This window comes from Ceratotherium simum, chromosome 12 (genome assembly GCF_057802395.1).
Source record: "Ceratotherium simum simum isolate JZ-2026a chromosome 12, ASM5780239v1, whole genome shotgun sequence".
Lineage (NCBI taxonomy): Eukaryota > Metazoa > Chordata > Mammalia > Perissodactyla > Rhinocerotidae > Ceratotherium > Ceratotherium simum.
In genome coordinates, this window is record NC_141911.1 from 61,286,212 (window position 1) to 61,302,872 (window position 16,661).

Consider the following 16,661-nt stretch of genomic DNA (forward strand, 5'->3'; position numbering starts at 1 on the left):
CTGTTTTTATTAATATTTCTTCAGGTTATAGGTCTTATTTTCTTAATTCTTTGCAAATGCTATTTTGAAATGGCATATTGAAATTTTATTGAATTTTACATTTTTGGGTATTGAATTTTGTTATGTTCCTCTAAAAAGTGTTGGACTTTGCTCTGGCATGTAGCTAAGTTATGTGGGATCAACTTGGTCCTTTGAAAGCTTCATGTGTGGTGATGGGTCGTAATTAGTATTTTGGTGGTGAACATGATGTAATCTATGCAGAAATAGAAGTACAATGATGTACACCTGAAACTTTTACAATGTCATAAACCAATGTTACTGCAATAAACAAAAAATTAAAAAAAAAAAAAAAAAAGCTTCATGTTAAGCTTTTTACGTCAGGTCCAGAGCAATCTTCAATCTAGAGATAATTCGGCCCCACTATGAAGGTAATACTTTCCTGAGGATTCTACTTGATGCCCTGTGTATTACATCTTTCCACTTTGCTGGTGGGAATGCAAACTCTTCCTAGCCCTGTAATGGTTTTGGGGATTGTTTGCCCTTCTGTTTTCCAGATGTTCTTTCCCCTACCTGGTGCAGGTTTGCCCTACACATACACAGATCATACCATTCAGCCAAAGATTAAAGGGGACCCTCTCCCAATCTCCAGCACTTTCCCTCTGTATTTCCACTTTCTAGTATTCTGACCAGCAAGTTTTAGCCATCTTGGCCTCCCTGAACTCTAATTTCAGTTTCCTGAACTCAGGGAGACCACTGGGCTTTGTCGTTCCCCCTTCCCTGCTGGACAACCCAGAATCTACCTCCAGGGCATAAGCATGGGTAATTGTAAGGCTCATCTCATTCGTTTCCCTTTTCTCTGTTCAGCTGCCTGTTGTCCAATGTCTAAAAAAGCTGTTTCATCTACTTGGCTTTCTAATTTTTCATAGTGGAGGGGCTATTCCCATAGCAGTTAATCCTTTGTAGGCAGAATAAGAAGTTCACTAAATACCAAATATTTGAACTTTTATTGACTTAGTAAATCGTGGTGCTGAAAAATGGCCCTTTGTTATATATTTAAATGAAAGTAAATGGAATTGTACATCATTTGCTTCTTACAATCACATAAGTTATATTTTTAAATCAGTTTACTGCTTAATAATAGGATTCTCAAAGCCAATAAGCCTGAGAACAGCGTAGACAAGATCAACAGTTTTCAACTCTAGCTAAGTCTGAATCTCCTGCAGAACTTTTAAAAAGTTCAGATATCTGCTTCCATCACTGAATCAAGAATTCAAGAGTAGGGGCATATATGTTTCTCAAAAAGCTCTAAAGGTGCTTCTGACACATGCTCCTTATTAAGAACTATTATTCACTAGTTTTCTAGACATTATTGTAACGTTTGAGTAAATAATTTACCAAAAGATATAATAGATATATCTAATTCTGAATACCAGAAACAAAATTTGAAAAGACAGTTACAATAAAAAGAAAAATGTTCCTCACAAGTTATACAAAGCAATTGCGAATCATCCGCAAAGAGATACATAACAATTATGTATCAGACAAAAGAGCATACATATGGATCACTGACGGTTACATATGTGTATACTAACATTCATTAAGCAGTCATCTTTTTATTATTCTCGAAATTAACTGGTTTAAAAGCTAACTTCAAAATAAACTAGATTTCAAGAATTAATAAAAGGAAGTGTGAACTTAATGATGCTCTTATCATTAAGTTCATTTATTATTATTTTATATAATAATTATATCATTATTTTATATAATTACATCATTTCATCATATCTATATTATAAATCATTAATTCCTAAAAAGTAAGAATCACAATAATTATTCCAGTTAGTGAAAGTGTCACTTACCTCCTTCACATTTGCATCATCAAAAAACACCCATTTTGAACTCTTGGTATGAAAAGCAAAGGCACAATAATGTCGGCTAGTGTAGCAGATTATACCAACAAGGTGAAGTTCACTATTTTTGGCATTTTCATCAGTAACCCTATAAAAAAGCTATTTAAAAAATTAATAATGTACATTTAATACTGTATATTTTTAAAAATGAAGAACAATAATTTGATGAATCATGTATTTGATTCACTATGAAAAATATTTCTCATGCATACTGCAATCCAATTCAATATTATATTAGTACTGACATCACCACTGACACTGCACTGTTAACAGAGTTGCTATTTTTCATTGGTCCATAAGAAATATTAAATCCAATAAAATGAGTTTGCTACAATTTAGTTCAGTAACACAGTTTCTTCAGTAACAGAACTGATACTTCACATATATAAACTCAAAGTATGAGATAAATGACACATTTCCTGATAATTCTTGATTGAATCACGAATTCAAACATACATTAAACATATTATCTAAAAGATAATTATCTAGAAGTTTAATTGTAATATAAACCAATTCAAAATATATTAAGATGGTAATAAGCATTTTAAGAAATCACTGCTGTAGATGAATTTTAAATCTTAAAACTTTCTAGATTACTATTTATATTTATAATCATTATCATATATATACCCATACACACACACATATAACATCATATCATCATCATTCTAGAGTGAAACAGGGATAGGGTATGAGATAGTTTAGTTTGTAATTGATAAGCCACTCCCAGTCTATGCATGAAAGGCATTCCACTTAGCCTGATTTGATTAACTTGATCAGAGTTACAGCTGAACATTATTTCCTTTAAAAAGAAAATTTAGGGCCGGCCCGTGGCTTAGCAGTTAACTGCACGCACTCTGCCACCGGCGGCCAGGGTTTGGATCCCGGGCACGCACCGACGCACCGCTTCTCCGGCCATGCTGAGGCCACGTCCCACATACAGCAACTAGAAGGACGTGCAACTATGACATACAACTATCTACTGGGGCTTTCGGGAAAAAAAGGAGGAGGATTGGCAATAGATGTTAGCTCAGAGCCGGTCTTCCTCAGCAAAAAGAGGAGGATTAGCACGGATGTTAGCTCAGGGCTGATCTTCCTCAAAAAAGAAAAAAAAAAGAAAATTTAGTTCTGAAAAACAAAGTGTGTTATAATATATGAAGATGTTTTAGAGGAACTGAAAGATAAAAGGGAAGAGAATAAAAACAGTTGAGATACCCCAGGAAGATAAAGATGTGTTGCCAGATTCCGAACAACATCTTCAGTCAAGTCAGAATGCTCAGAATCCCAGACTAAACCAATTGTAACAATCTCTGGGCAATTCATTAAAACACGGCGAATTTTTATTTTTTGGCCACAGTTACTCTAAAGAAAAACACAAAAGGCAAGTTTTAAAATTTTCTAAACAGATTGTATTATGCAATGAGAATCTTAATATATATTAGAAATTTATTTCTTCAGCAAACTAAAATGGACTTCGAGCAAACTATTTGTCTTAATTATTGATTAAAAAGGAAGTTTATTTTAAATCAAAGTACTTTTCTTTAATATTTTTGTAAATTTGTTAAAACAAGAATTGAACCTAAAAAAAGTAGAAAACCCTTGAAGTCATTAATATTACATGAGAAAAGAATGATACCATTTGTAATGTTTATTTAAAGGAAAAAAAAAAGAAACTAACTTTCTCTTTAGTTAAATGATAGATTTCAGAACTTAAAAAAAATTAATCAACATATGCTACCTCAAATCCTTCACAAAATTAAGAGTTTTTAAAGAAATAATGCTAAGATAGACAGCTCCCATGGTATAGTTATCTAAAATAATATTGAAAAAAATTCTTAAAATTAATTCCATATAATATTTACATGATCATTTCTGAATGTCTACTTTCAAATGTCTAGTTCAAATTTACAAACATAGACACATACTAATATTCTCCAAATCATACTTACAGGACATTTCCGATAGTCATCAGTTGTATTTGCTGCTTGTAGCAATTCTGCAAACATTTCAGGCTTAAAGCGTTCATGCCTTTCCATCATTCTTTCAACTTCATTGCTACAAAAGAAGAAGCAGTCCCAAATCTGGCCTATGCACTTATAAAAGATCTAATAAACTATGCATTAAAAATACTAAGTTGTCAATATAGGTATGATCACTTTTTTTCTCTTAAAACATGAGTTTGTCTGAAAAATTAACCATAAAGTAAACTTCCATAAAGTGAAAATTGTGAAATTTGGCAAGTGTATGATGAAAATATTATGTCAAGAATAGACTAAAATAACATGAAATTATACCATTGTTCCGAACTACACGAACGAGGTAAGATGTTCCATCTGAAGGTAGTTCTAAGTTAAATGTTTCTTTTACATTATTACTTAACAATTAGGGACTTGAGTTTAAACTGTGGTCTAACATGAACAACAAACTGTAGGAAAGGCTCCCTCTCTGGCTTAAAGTTCCCAGAAACAAAATTATCATTTTCAGCTAAAAGAAGGGCCCGGCCCTTTGCTGATTAATGTAGAGTCACAACCAAAGCTCTTTAAGCCAGGCCTGTGTCTTTTGTTCCTATTATGAATGCTAATCATTTCATAAGAACCTAGGCAGGGTATCTGTGTCACTTTTTATTCAACTTCCCCTTGAGTCACATTTTTACATATCAAGGTATTAAGTGCCTTTAAGCAACTAGTTAAACCTTTCCACAAAGTGATGTATTGTAAACCCAAATACCCTTCCTAGTTTCCATTCTAGACGCTCTGGTTCTACCTCATAGTAATATAACTGTCCTAGAGCTGCATATATTTTAGGTTCAGCAGTTTAAATAATATACAATATTCAATAACAACTAAAAGTACCCATTCTTCTAAAGCACTTCACAAATATACTAGAAAGCATAAATCTGATAGGCTCCTTCAAATTGCACATAATGGTTTCACAAAATTGACAGCATCAGAGTAGTGGTTAACCAAACAAATTTTGAATTTGAAATGAAACCAGACCAGGGTTTTAATCTTAATTAGTCCATTTACCAGATTAACCTCATTAAACCTATTTCTTCATCAACAAAATAGTGTTTTTGTTAAGATTAAAAGCAACAATTTGCGCAAAGACTGGAACACAGTAAACATTCAATAATTGGCATTCAATACTTATCACCAATAAAAAGAGAGAGATTATAATTAGAATTCAAAGTCTGGGGTCTTATAATGTGGTTGTGGACCAGGGAGAGACTGATCTAATTACTTAAGATACCGCCTCAGAGCACTGGCATTTAAAACAAGAGTTTCAAGGTAGACAAAGTTTTATAGGTTTTTTGTTTTTTTTTTTTAATTTTATTCCGGTCACGTTGGTTTATAACATTGTATAAATTGCAGGTGTACAACATTATACTTCTATTTCTGCATAGATTACATCACGTTCACCACCCAAATACTAATTACAATCCACCTCCACACACATGTGCCTAACCATCCCTTTCGCCCTCCTCCCTCCCTCCTTCCTCTCTGGTGACCACCAATCCAATTAATTTGTGGTCTATTCTTGTTCAAACACCATCTTCTTTTTCATACAAAATGAAAAAAATGAGCAGACAATTGAATGAAGTTTAGGGAATATTTCTCTAAACAAATGTTTCCCAACTCTGTATATATAACAAAGATACTAAACACAACCAAATAACCAAATTGTTATTATTCAATAATCTGTAAGAAATAAGGTGCTACATCCAAGAAAGCCAGGAAGTTTAATAATATAATTAAATGGATAAACACCTCATATTCATTTTGCACAATGATAAAAATATTGGTTGCATTTATCAACTAACTGTTGTACTGATGTACTCTGATAATTATTGATCCATGTTTTATCTTTTGAATTAAAATATGTGTAAACATTTATGATCATATTCAATGTTTATCGTACATCAAATATTTATATTCTCAAATACCTGTTCGAAAGTGTTCAAACAATTCTTATTATGTAAAATCTAGGGATCATTTCTGGATCCCTAACTAGCTAATGTTTCATGGATAGGGAGGAATGGAGGATGGAGGGAGAGAGGGGGCAGGAAGCATGGAAAACTTTTATTTCAGGTAAATGTTGAGGCCTTAAATGCAATAAACCTAATGGAGGATTATTTTTCCTTTTTTCCCCCTTTTCTGCTTACCCTAGCTTCCATCATCACCATGAAGGGACATGGTGGAGGTGACAGGAAACATGGCCACTATAAAGGTAACACCTTAGCAAAAATGAAGAAATCACATGCAATTCCATTTACCACTGAGTTTGTCATTTTAAAATCTCCTTCATTGTTCCAAAAACTTGCTATAAATATAAGTAGATGTAAATTTTTTGTGTGTGTGAGGAAGATCAGCCCTGAGCTAACATCTGCCAATCCTCTTTTTTTTTTTTTTTTTTTTTGCTGAGGAAGACTGGCCCTGGGCTAACATCCGTGCCCATCTTCCTCTACTTTATATGGGACGCCGCCACAGCATGGCTTGACAAGCGGTGCATCGGTGCGTGCCCAGGATCTGAACCGGCGAACCCCAGGCTGCCGCAGTGGAGCGCGCGCACTTAACCACTTGTGCCACCAGGCCAACTGTAAATTTCGACTAATGTTTAGTACATTTCACTAAATGGTACATAGATTAGGCTCAATCAGAAAGAGCCAACTAAGATAGACAACTCTTGTATAGTATAGAGGTACTGTACCTCTGATGATAGTATATTTGTTAATCTCAGACAGAGAGTAGAAATTCACGTATGTCATAGTTTTATAAAATAAATGCTCAATGTGCTTAAATGCATTATTAACATCTTTGGTAAATATGCTTTAATATATTCTTACCACAGGGCTGTTGTAGAAATGTACCGCACAAATTCTGTAAAAGGGAGAGGATCTGATGATGCTCCACAGCTACGACACACACACTATAGGTAAAAACATATGTTTAATTTATATTTAATTACATTGATTAGATAAATATCTAATAAACTAGTGAAGCCATCTCACCTGTTCATACAGAGTCATAGCAAACTTCTGGTGAGTGACACAGGACTTGGAGGTACACATGTCTGCGTCTCTGCTTGGCACTATGTGAAAATGAATCCTCTCCAAGATATTTTCCTAATTTAAAAATTAAAAGACAAATGAGTTGTGGGTCTTACAGAGGACACTTCGAAATACAACTCTTTTTAACTTTACAAACTTAAAAATCTTTTTAAGATTTTCCGAAGTGTTACATGCAGGAGTGCCATACACACTGTCAGCTTTTCAGCTTTTCCTCTTCCATCAACACAGCAAACGTTGTTCAATTATTCACCTTTTGTAGCATTAGCTTAAAAAAATTCTTAACAAAACAAACACTATAATGTAACATATGATTTTAATAAAGATTTTTAAAACTCTTTTAAAAATCAACTCATGGTGGCTGACATCTAGAATCTAATATTAGAAAATGTTTCCTATGTTCCCAGCTTTCTCATATGATTTTGAAAAAGCAGTTAATTTTTCAAAAATCCTACTTGGATCATCTGGATAGTCTATATAACTTACATCAAAGTATCAATGATAAAGGCTTTTAATATCTGCACTAACACCTTAACGCAAGGAATGTGCTCTGCAACAAATTTCATATGAAAGTTCAGATTTGTAATACAGATCAATAAGGGGTATTTATTTCTTTAACAAAATAATCCTTCTTTTTACCAAGGCTTAACCAATAGATTCTTTTAATTAGCCAACTCCCCCCCACCCCTCCGTTCTGCCCCAGGACATTTAAAACCATCCAATTATTTAAGACTGCATTTCTAGATATTCCATGAATTATCATATCATGTATTAGTACATTTTATTTAAGTGAAAGTAAAACTATAAAGTACAGTATTGTGCAAAATATATTTATGTTTTAAGCAGTGGATCAATTATAAATGTAAGAAATATGAAAAGCATATTTCATGACTGTGTATGCTGTTTTTGACACACCTTAATCAACATAGCAAGTTTGCTAGGCAGTACACTAGTGAAGGAGCTTTCCAGCTGTCCAAGGAAACAGTCAAGATGCTCATTAAAAAAATGGTAATAACATATAGATGCCAAATGAATTCTACAGATAGTAAATTCTACAGAAATTCAGAGAATTGATTGGGTGGTGTAATCATACATTGTCCAGTAGGTATAACTTAGATTGACCCTTAACAAACAATAGATTAGAAAAGTTTTAAATGTTTCAGGAACTTGAAGAAAGCCTGTAAAGCAGGAATTTAAAAGATGTGTTTGAAGAACAGAACGGAACCATCTCACTAGAAGGGAAAATTCAGGGAGGAAGCAAAGAGATAAGCTGGAATTTAACTGTAAAGGGGCTTAAATGTCAGAAGAGCCTAGATTTGAATTACAGAAATATATGAAGAGCAATCACTAATCTGAAGAAAATTACGTTAATCTGATGGCCGTTAAAAACAGACTGTAAAGAGGATATGCTGAAAGGATACTAGCAAAGAGGCTTAAATCATATCGAGAGTAGAGGCCTCGACAAGGAAGAAGTGATGACCGAGAAACAACATGGCAAGGAAAACCTTAAAAGGGTTTCTGATGAAAAGAATTTACAGCATTTGCTGAACAGATACAGGACTAAGAGAAGAAGTGGTTATGCCTTAACCACAGGTGACATCTATGTTACCGAAACATTTAGGAATCAACATACATATTTTAGAAGGTGTATAAGGTACACTGCTGATCAAAGGAATGCTCTCCTTATCAATATGGTGGTAACAGAGTCTCAGAACATTAACCTCAGGCAGTGATTCTCAACCTGGAATGAGATACATATCAGAACTGCTGCCCCTGATGGCTGCCCACCAAGATCCGCTTCTTTCCCACAGAGAATCATTGCATTGCATGTAATGAGAAATGTTACTGCTGGCAGTGTGTTGCACATGTAAATCCTGTGGAGGCACAACACTTCCTTAAAAGTGATATAATTTATATTTAATAAACTGTTTTGCTCCAATAAATAAATTTTAAAATATTCTAGTATTTTACAAACACTCAATACAAATTAAAGCAGCACAAATCATCAAAAGCAAACATACACGAAACACAGATGGATTTAAAGGAGCTCTGAAGGATGAGTAAGTCATGGATTCACTGACCAGTTCTGATACTTTTCCATTGTTATAAATTTATGTTTAAGTTGTCTCAAAATTTGCATCATTTAAGGAATGCAAACTACTATCCAGACTTAAGGATTATCAAAAATACTTACAAAGCACTCTGCAGCATCATCCATAAGGCCAAGCTGAAATCGCTGCTCATCTTTGAAGCTTTCTGCAAGAGCGTGCCTTATGTTATCTGAGGGGAGTGCTTTTTCTCGACTGTGCTGAAACTGTGCAAATGTTGTCTGCAAATCAACAAGTACATCAGTAAGTGTAATGTCAACAACCATAAAACACTTCAATAATTTCATTACAACATAGTGAAACTCAAAACACTAGACTTAGACACTAATACAAAACACTGTTTTGCTTGAAAATCCCATAAAAAATTAATTATTTGTATCAGTTATGTTAGAAATGACTGCCCCAGACTCTAAATCAAGTGTGAGCAAATGTGTGAACAAGAATTAAACACATAGCGCTTTCAGGTCCCATCCTCAGAGATTCTGGTCGACTAAGACATTTTTAAACTGTTCCCCAGCTGACTCTGATGCGCGTTGTTTAAGGAAGAGTTTTGAGATAAATTGCCTTAAATCTAAAAGTATACTATAGGAATTAAAATTATGTTAAGCAAGAATAAGCATATAATGACATAACCAAACCTCAATGCCTGCAGCATCATTTCTGCCACACTCTATGTGACTGAAAAGAATCACTAAGGCCAGCCCATATTCAAGGAATGAGACTCCACCTTTTTGACAGGATGAATGCAAAAGAACCTACAGACATGTTTTAAAGCAGCCACGACTCACCTCACCCCTGAGCTCACCTCTATCACTCTCCCCGTTGCTCACAAAGCTTCTGCCACCCAGGTTCCTGGAACATGTCAGCACACTCCCGCCTCAGGGCCTTTGCAGTTGCTGTTTCTCTGCCTGCCTGGAACGCCCTAGTCCACTCCGGCACCTTTTCCAGGTCTTGATTCAAATGGCGCTTTCTTGGTGAGGCTTTCCTGTCCACTCCACACTCTCTATTCCCTCTCCCTGATTTATTTCATCTCCTGAGCAATTAACATCATCCAGCATACTCTGTATTCTGCTTCCTTACTGTCTCCTCCCCTATGAGAACACGAGCTCCATGAGAGCAGGGGTTCTGATCAGTTTGCTCACTGCATATCCTCAGTAACTACAGCTGTGCCCAGAATTCAGTAGTAGCTCAAAAATATTTGTTAAAATGAATAGAGAATTATTTCAGAATAATGAAAAATGTAATGTGCCTAACAATTTATACTATTCAGAATATTAATTGTAGCTGTCCTTATATAAAAGTGGAAAATGAAAACAAGCCTCAATAAACCATACTTTAAGAATTCAAAACTATAAATCACTTGACAATGAAGTTGAATTACAAATAAACTGACCAAATATCAACTATAAAATAAAATAAAATTTTTGGAGAAAGAATTGATAGTAATTTTTCAGAACTATTAAAAAGTTACCTTCAACGCACAAAATATGCAGGCATCTCCTTGACAAACATGTCCAGTCAGAACCCGCAAGCTTCGTCGGAATATATCCAATTGCCATAAAACCTAAAAAATAGTGAGATGCGAAGAAAGAACACAGTAAGATTTTTCTCACCGTGAGAAAAGACAGATTTAAATATTTTTAAAATAAATAACTTCTCTTAATCTCTTGTACACAATCAGACATCCACAACCACTAAAAATAACAGCAAGTATAAAACTGCTACATACATGTAGTGCATATAAAAGATGGATTTAGAAGATCTTCCTATCGACTCACATGTAAAAATCATGACAGGAATATAGCAGGAAAAACCTAATTCCTCAGTTAAGGATTTTATATGAACAGAAAACATGGCATACTGAATGGAGGACTTGGCAGAGACATGAAAGAGGAAGTGATTATAATACTCATTACAAACCGAAATTTAGGAAGGAAATATCATTGGAGTCGAAAGCTAGGGTGTACCAAACAGGGGTCAGTGCTTTGTGGAAAGAAAAAGGGGTGAGCAGTGGCCCATGTGGTCACTGTATACTAAATGAGAGAGGGGCATCTCTGTGGTAATGGGGGGTGCAGCATGGTAAGAGACAGCAGTTAAGAAATAACCTGAATATATTTTCTGCAAATTATCCATTTCTCATCTGCTACTAAAAGACAAAAACAAAACAAAAAAAGACTGTAATTGTTGAAATAAATCAATCTAGCACTTAAAATCATTCTGAAAAACCTGAAATCTGCACCCTGAGAATAATAATAGTCATGTCCCATAGAGTTTTTGTAAGGAATAAATAGTACGTAATAATATGTAAAGTGTTTAGAGCAGTGCCCAGTACATAACCGGCATGCAATGCATGTCAGCTGTATTTCTTCCTGTAAATACTACTACAACAAACAATGAAACTCTTCAAGTTCCCCTACATCTTTCAGTCATTTCCTCAAGCAATATAACTAAGAAAATTCATTCATGGCCTCTCGTTTCTCCCAACTAAAAACAAAGGTTAACAGAAACAAATGATTTTAATGTTTCCTATATTTTCAATTATTCAATAACTAAAGGTCACTTCAACATTTCCCTCTGAGAGTTGCCTTTCTTAAAGCCTAACTAATAGGACCCATTTACCTATCACAAATAACTCAGTGTTTTGTAAAGCACTTGAAAATGTTTCATAACTTTCTTTTTTTTTTTTTTAAAGATTTTATTTATTTTATTTTTCCCCCCAAAGCCCCAGTGGATAGTTGTATGTCGTAGCTGCACATCCTTCTAGTTGCTGTATGCGGGACTCGGCCTCAGGATGAACGGAGAAGTGGTGCCTCGATGCGCACCCGGGATCCGAACCCGGGCCACCAGCATCGCAGCCACCTTAACCACCAAGCCACAGGGCCGGCCCGTCATAACTTTCTTGTATATCATATCCTATCATACCATAAAATACACTACATGAAATTCATATTACCAACAAGGAAGAAGAAGATCATGACAGCAAAGCTTTGGGAAGTAACACAGCACGGTGGTTAACAACAACCTCTGAAGGCAGGCTGCCTGGGTTCTAACTCTGGCTTTATTGTTTACCAGTGCCTGGGCTGACGTGGGCAAAATATTTTCTGAAACTCAGTTTTCCCATCAGTAAAATGAGGATAAACATAGTACCTACCTCTCTGGATTGCTGTAACGTTTCAATTAGATAAAACGTAGTGTTCAGATAGTGTCTAGCACACAGTAAGAACACAACAAATGATAGCCATAAATATTATAACTTTGCTCTTAACTTAGAGACTTTAAAACCACACCAATATGCCATACATACTTAATTGTACTACTTTCTCATCAGGAAAAGTTTACAATATTCAGCCAAAAGACAATACACTCTATAAACTGTTTATAAGGCTAGCGAAGTGAGTCTTTCAAACGTAACCGGAAAGTTTTCTGGGATTAGCAAAATTTTTAAGTTACACTGGATCCAAGCTACAGAAAAGTATTTTATGTGAATTTGCAAATTCTCTGTACATTTTTCAATACAACAGTTTAAAACCTATTTTAACAAATTCATATCAAAAATTGTTCTAATTATTGTTAATCCTCATCCTAGTTCTTTTTAAAATGTTAATTGTACTCTACCACCTGTTTAAAAAAATTAAAGTCTAAACAATTTGTTGGACTAGTTGTTTTCTTTTGCATTATTTGCATGTAGCATTTTAACATGGCACCTAACAAAATTAATGTGCTTATTTTTGAATGTTTTTTTTTTAATTTTTTGTTTATTGAATGTTTATACATGTTTCTTATTTAATTATTTCCAAAAGATCAATACATATATGCACATGCATTTAATAAAGGAATACAAACCTCTCATCATATTTCTCATTTCAAAAAGATCTAAAAAATAACTTTAAAATTAAGTAACAAGAAATGGCATATAAATTCATTTTTCTGACTTATATCACATGCATAACATTTTAAGAATGTCCACTTTCAGTAATTTCTTACAAGAGGTATTCCACAATATTTCTCAGCAGTTTTAAAAAGTATTCATCAAACTACATATTAACATTTGTATTTTGAATTCTTTAAAATGAAGTCAGGCTTTTTCTGACAAAAACTATTTGAATAGCTGTTTTGTCAGTGAGGATTGGCTTTGCAAATTAATTTATATGGCAGACATTTCAACATCAAAGGCCAGAAGATCCCCTACGTTGAAGAGATGGAGCTGGGAGTTCAGGGAAGCCAAAGCAGTCAGAGTTGGCAGGGCAGTGCTGCAGAGGAGAGAGCTGCCCAGAGAGTTAACACCAGAGCTCTGTACAGGGTCCCCTTCGAGTATTCAGGTGAGTCATGTGAGGAAACTACCCAAGGCCGTGGAAAAAAATACCCAAAAAGATTAGAGGGAAAGTACCTAGAGCTCATACCAGCCTAGGATGTGCCTGTTTCCAACATCGAAAGTGGAAAGCTTCATAATTCACAGAATTCTGATTAAAGAAGAAGGGTCTTGCCCCAGTAGCAGAGAAATTAACCCTAGAATGAACACAGCTCTGGCACTGCCTAAGAAACCTTAAAAGTAAAGCGATCAAACTGTTTCCCAATAAAGTAACCCTAGCGCAGAACAAAGTTCAAGAATATTTTTAGGAATATAAAACTATCCATCACCCAACAAGGTAAAACTCAAAAATTACAGGGATTAAAAGACATTCAATAAAAAATTACCAGGCATTAAAAGAAACAAGAAAATATACTCCAAAATGAGGAAGAAAAAAAAATCAATTGAAACACCTAGAATTTGCATAAATGACAGAATTAGTAGACAAGTACATTAAAACAACTATTATATTTTGTACATCTAAGAAGCTAAGGAAAAGAGTGAACATATTAAGTATAGACATGAAAGAGATTTTAAAAAGACCCAGATCAAACTTCTAGAGGTGAAAATTGCAATGTCTGATATAAAAAATACACTGGATAGGATAAATAGCAGATTAGACACTGCAAAGGAAAAGATTAATGACCGTGAAGACACAGCAAGAGAAACCATACAAAATGAAACAGAGAGAACAAAAGACTGAGAAAGAAAATGAATACAGCATCATGGAGCTGTGGGACAACTTCAAGCAACCAATATACGTAATTGGAGTCCCCCAAAGGAGGGGAGAGACAAAAAAATTATTGAAGAAATAATGGTCAAAGTGTTTCCAAATTTGATTAAAATTATAACCCACGGATCCAAGATGCTCAATAAATCCCAAAAGAAAACTATGTCAAGACACATCATAATCAAATAGCTTTAAACCAGTGATAAAGAGAAAATATTAAAAGCAGCCAGAGAAAAAGAACACATTATATACAGAAGCACAAAGATAAAAATGACAGCAGGCTTTTCATGAGAAATAATGTAAGCTAGAAGATACTCAATGGTGAAAAGTTCAAAGTTTTTCCTCTAAGATCTGGAACAAGACAAGGGTGCCCACTCTCACCACTCCTATACAACACAGTACTCGAGTCTCAGCTAGAGTAATCAGGCAAGAAAAGAAATAAAAGGTACCAGAATTGGAAAGGAAGAAGTAAAATTGTCTCTACTGCAGATGACATGCTTTTATATTGAGAAAATCCTAAAGACTCAACCAAAGAACTATTACATCTAATCAATTAATTCAGTAAAGTTGCAGGATACAAAATTAACAAACAAAAATCTATAGCATTTCTATACACCCACAATGAATTTTCTAAAAAATAAATAAAGAAATCAATCACATTTACAATAGTATCAAAAACAATAAAATACTTAGGAATAAATTTAACTAAGGAGGTGAAAGATCTCTACTCTGAAAACTACCAGACATTGATGAAAGAAATCGAAGAAGTCACAAATAAACGGAAAGGTATCCTGTGTTCGTGGATTGGAAGAATTAATATTGTTAAAATCTCCATACTACCAAAAGCCACGTATAGGTTCAATGCAATCTCTATCAAGATTCCAGGGGCATTTTTTACAGAAGTAGAAACAACACTCCTAAAATTTATATGGAACCACAAACAACTCCAAATAGCCAAAGAAATCCTGAGAAAGAAGAACAAAGCAAGACGCATCACACTTCCTGATTTCAAGCTATACAATAAAGCTATAGTCATCAAACCAGTATGGTACTGGCATAAAAACAGATGAGTAGACCAATAGAACAGAAATGAGAGCCAAAAAATAAACCCAAGCACATATGGTCAACTAATATTTGACAAGGGAGCCAAGAACACTCAATGGAGAAAAGACAGTCTTTTCAATAAATGGTGCTGGGATAACTGGATATTCACACGCAAAAGAACGAAACTGGACCCATATCTTATACCACTTACAAAAATTAACTCAAAATGGATTAAATACTTAAATGTAAGACCTGAAACCATGAAATTCCTAGAAGAAACACAGGAATAACACTCCTTGACATGGGTCTTAACAATGATTTTTTGAATATGACACTTAAAGCACAAGCAACAAAATCAAAAATAAACAAAAGGGACTATATCAAACTACAAAAAGCTTCTGCACAGCAAAAGAAATGACCAACAAAGTGTAAAAACAACCTACAGAATGGGAAAAATATTTGCAAACCATTTATCTGATAAGGGGTTAATATTCAAAATATATAAAGAACTCACACAACTCAATAGCCAAAAAACAAATAGCCCAATTAAAAAATGGGCAAAGAACTCGAAAAGACATTTCTCCAAAGAACATACACGAAGAGCCAACAGGTACATGAGAAGATGTTCAACATTACTAGTCATTAAGGAAATGCAAATTAAAACCATAATGAGATATCACTTCAGAGCTGTTAGAATGGCCATCATCAAAAAGGCAAGAGATGAAAAATGCTGGCATAGCTGTGGAGAAAAGGAAACCCTTGTGCACTGTTGGTGGGATTGTAAATTGGTACAGCCACTATGAAAAACAGTATAGATGATCCTCAAAAAATGAAAAACAGAATTACCATATGATCTAGCAATTCCACTTCTGGAAACATATCTATAGGAAACAAAAACACTAACTAGAAAAGATACTTGCACCCCCACGTTCATAGCAGCATTATTTACAACAGCCAAGACATAGAAACAGCCTAAGCGTCCACTGATGGATGAATGGATAAAGAAGTTGTGGTATATACATACAATGGAATATTATTCAGCCATAAATAATGAGGAAAGCCTACCATTTGCAACAACACAGATGGAACTTGAAGGCACTAAGCTGAGTAAAATAAGTCAGGAAGAGAAAGACAAATACTGTATGATCTCACTTATACGTGGAATCTAAAACAAACAAACTCATAGAAAAAGAAATCAGACGTGTGGTTACCAGAGGCAGGGGATCGGGGGAAGGGGCAATTGGAGGAAGGTGATCAAAAGGTACAAACTTCCAGTTACAAGATAAATAAGTACTAGAGATGTAACACTGCTGTATGATGTATAGGAAAGTTGTTAAGAGAGTAAATCCTAAGAGTTCTCATCACAAGGAGAAAATTTTTTCCTTTTTTCTTTATCTTCTTTTTATTGTGTCTACATGAGAAGATGGATGTTAGCTGAACCTACTGTGGTAATCAT

The 16,661-nt window shown here is 34.5% G+C and overlaps 1 protein-coding gene across 6 annotated transcripts in view; it reads right to left on the minus strand.

Moving 5' to 3' along the window:
• Positions 1-16,661, minus strand: part of USP53 (ubiquitin specific peptidase 53) — a 66,116-nt gene that overhangs the window by 25,585 nt on the left and 23,870 nt on the right. For 3 of the 6 annotated variants that reach the window (XM_004426541.3, XM_087437679.1, XM_087437680.1), the window contains 7 exons: positions 10,555-10,647; positions 9,170-9,304; positions 6,919-7,032; positions 6,754-6,836; positions 3,860-3,965; positions 3,126-3,272; positions 1,860-2,009 (listed from right to left, as the gene is read on the minus strand). In XM_004426541.3, coding sequence (XP_004426598.1) covers positions 1,860-2,009; positions 3,126-3,272; positions 3,860-3,965; positions 6,754-6,836; positions 6,919-7,032; positions 9,170-9,304; positions 10,555-10,647 — 828 coding nt within the window. Of the gene's footprint in view, positions 1-1,859; positions 2,010-3,125; positions 3,273-3,859; positions 3,966-6,753; positions 6,837-6,918; positions 7,033-9,169; positions 9,305-9,888; positions 10,334-10,554; positions 10,648-16,661 lie in introns of those variants that run through there. The other 3 variants (XM_087437681.1, XM_087437683.1, XM_087437682.1) reach the window with 3 other exon arrangements.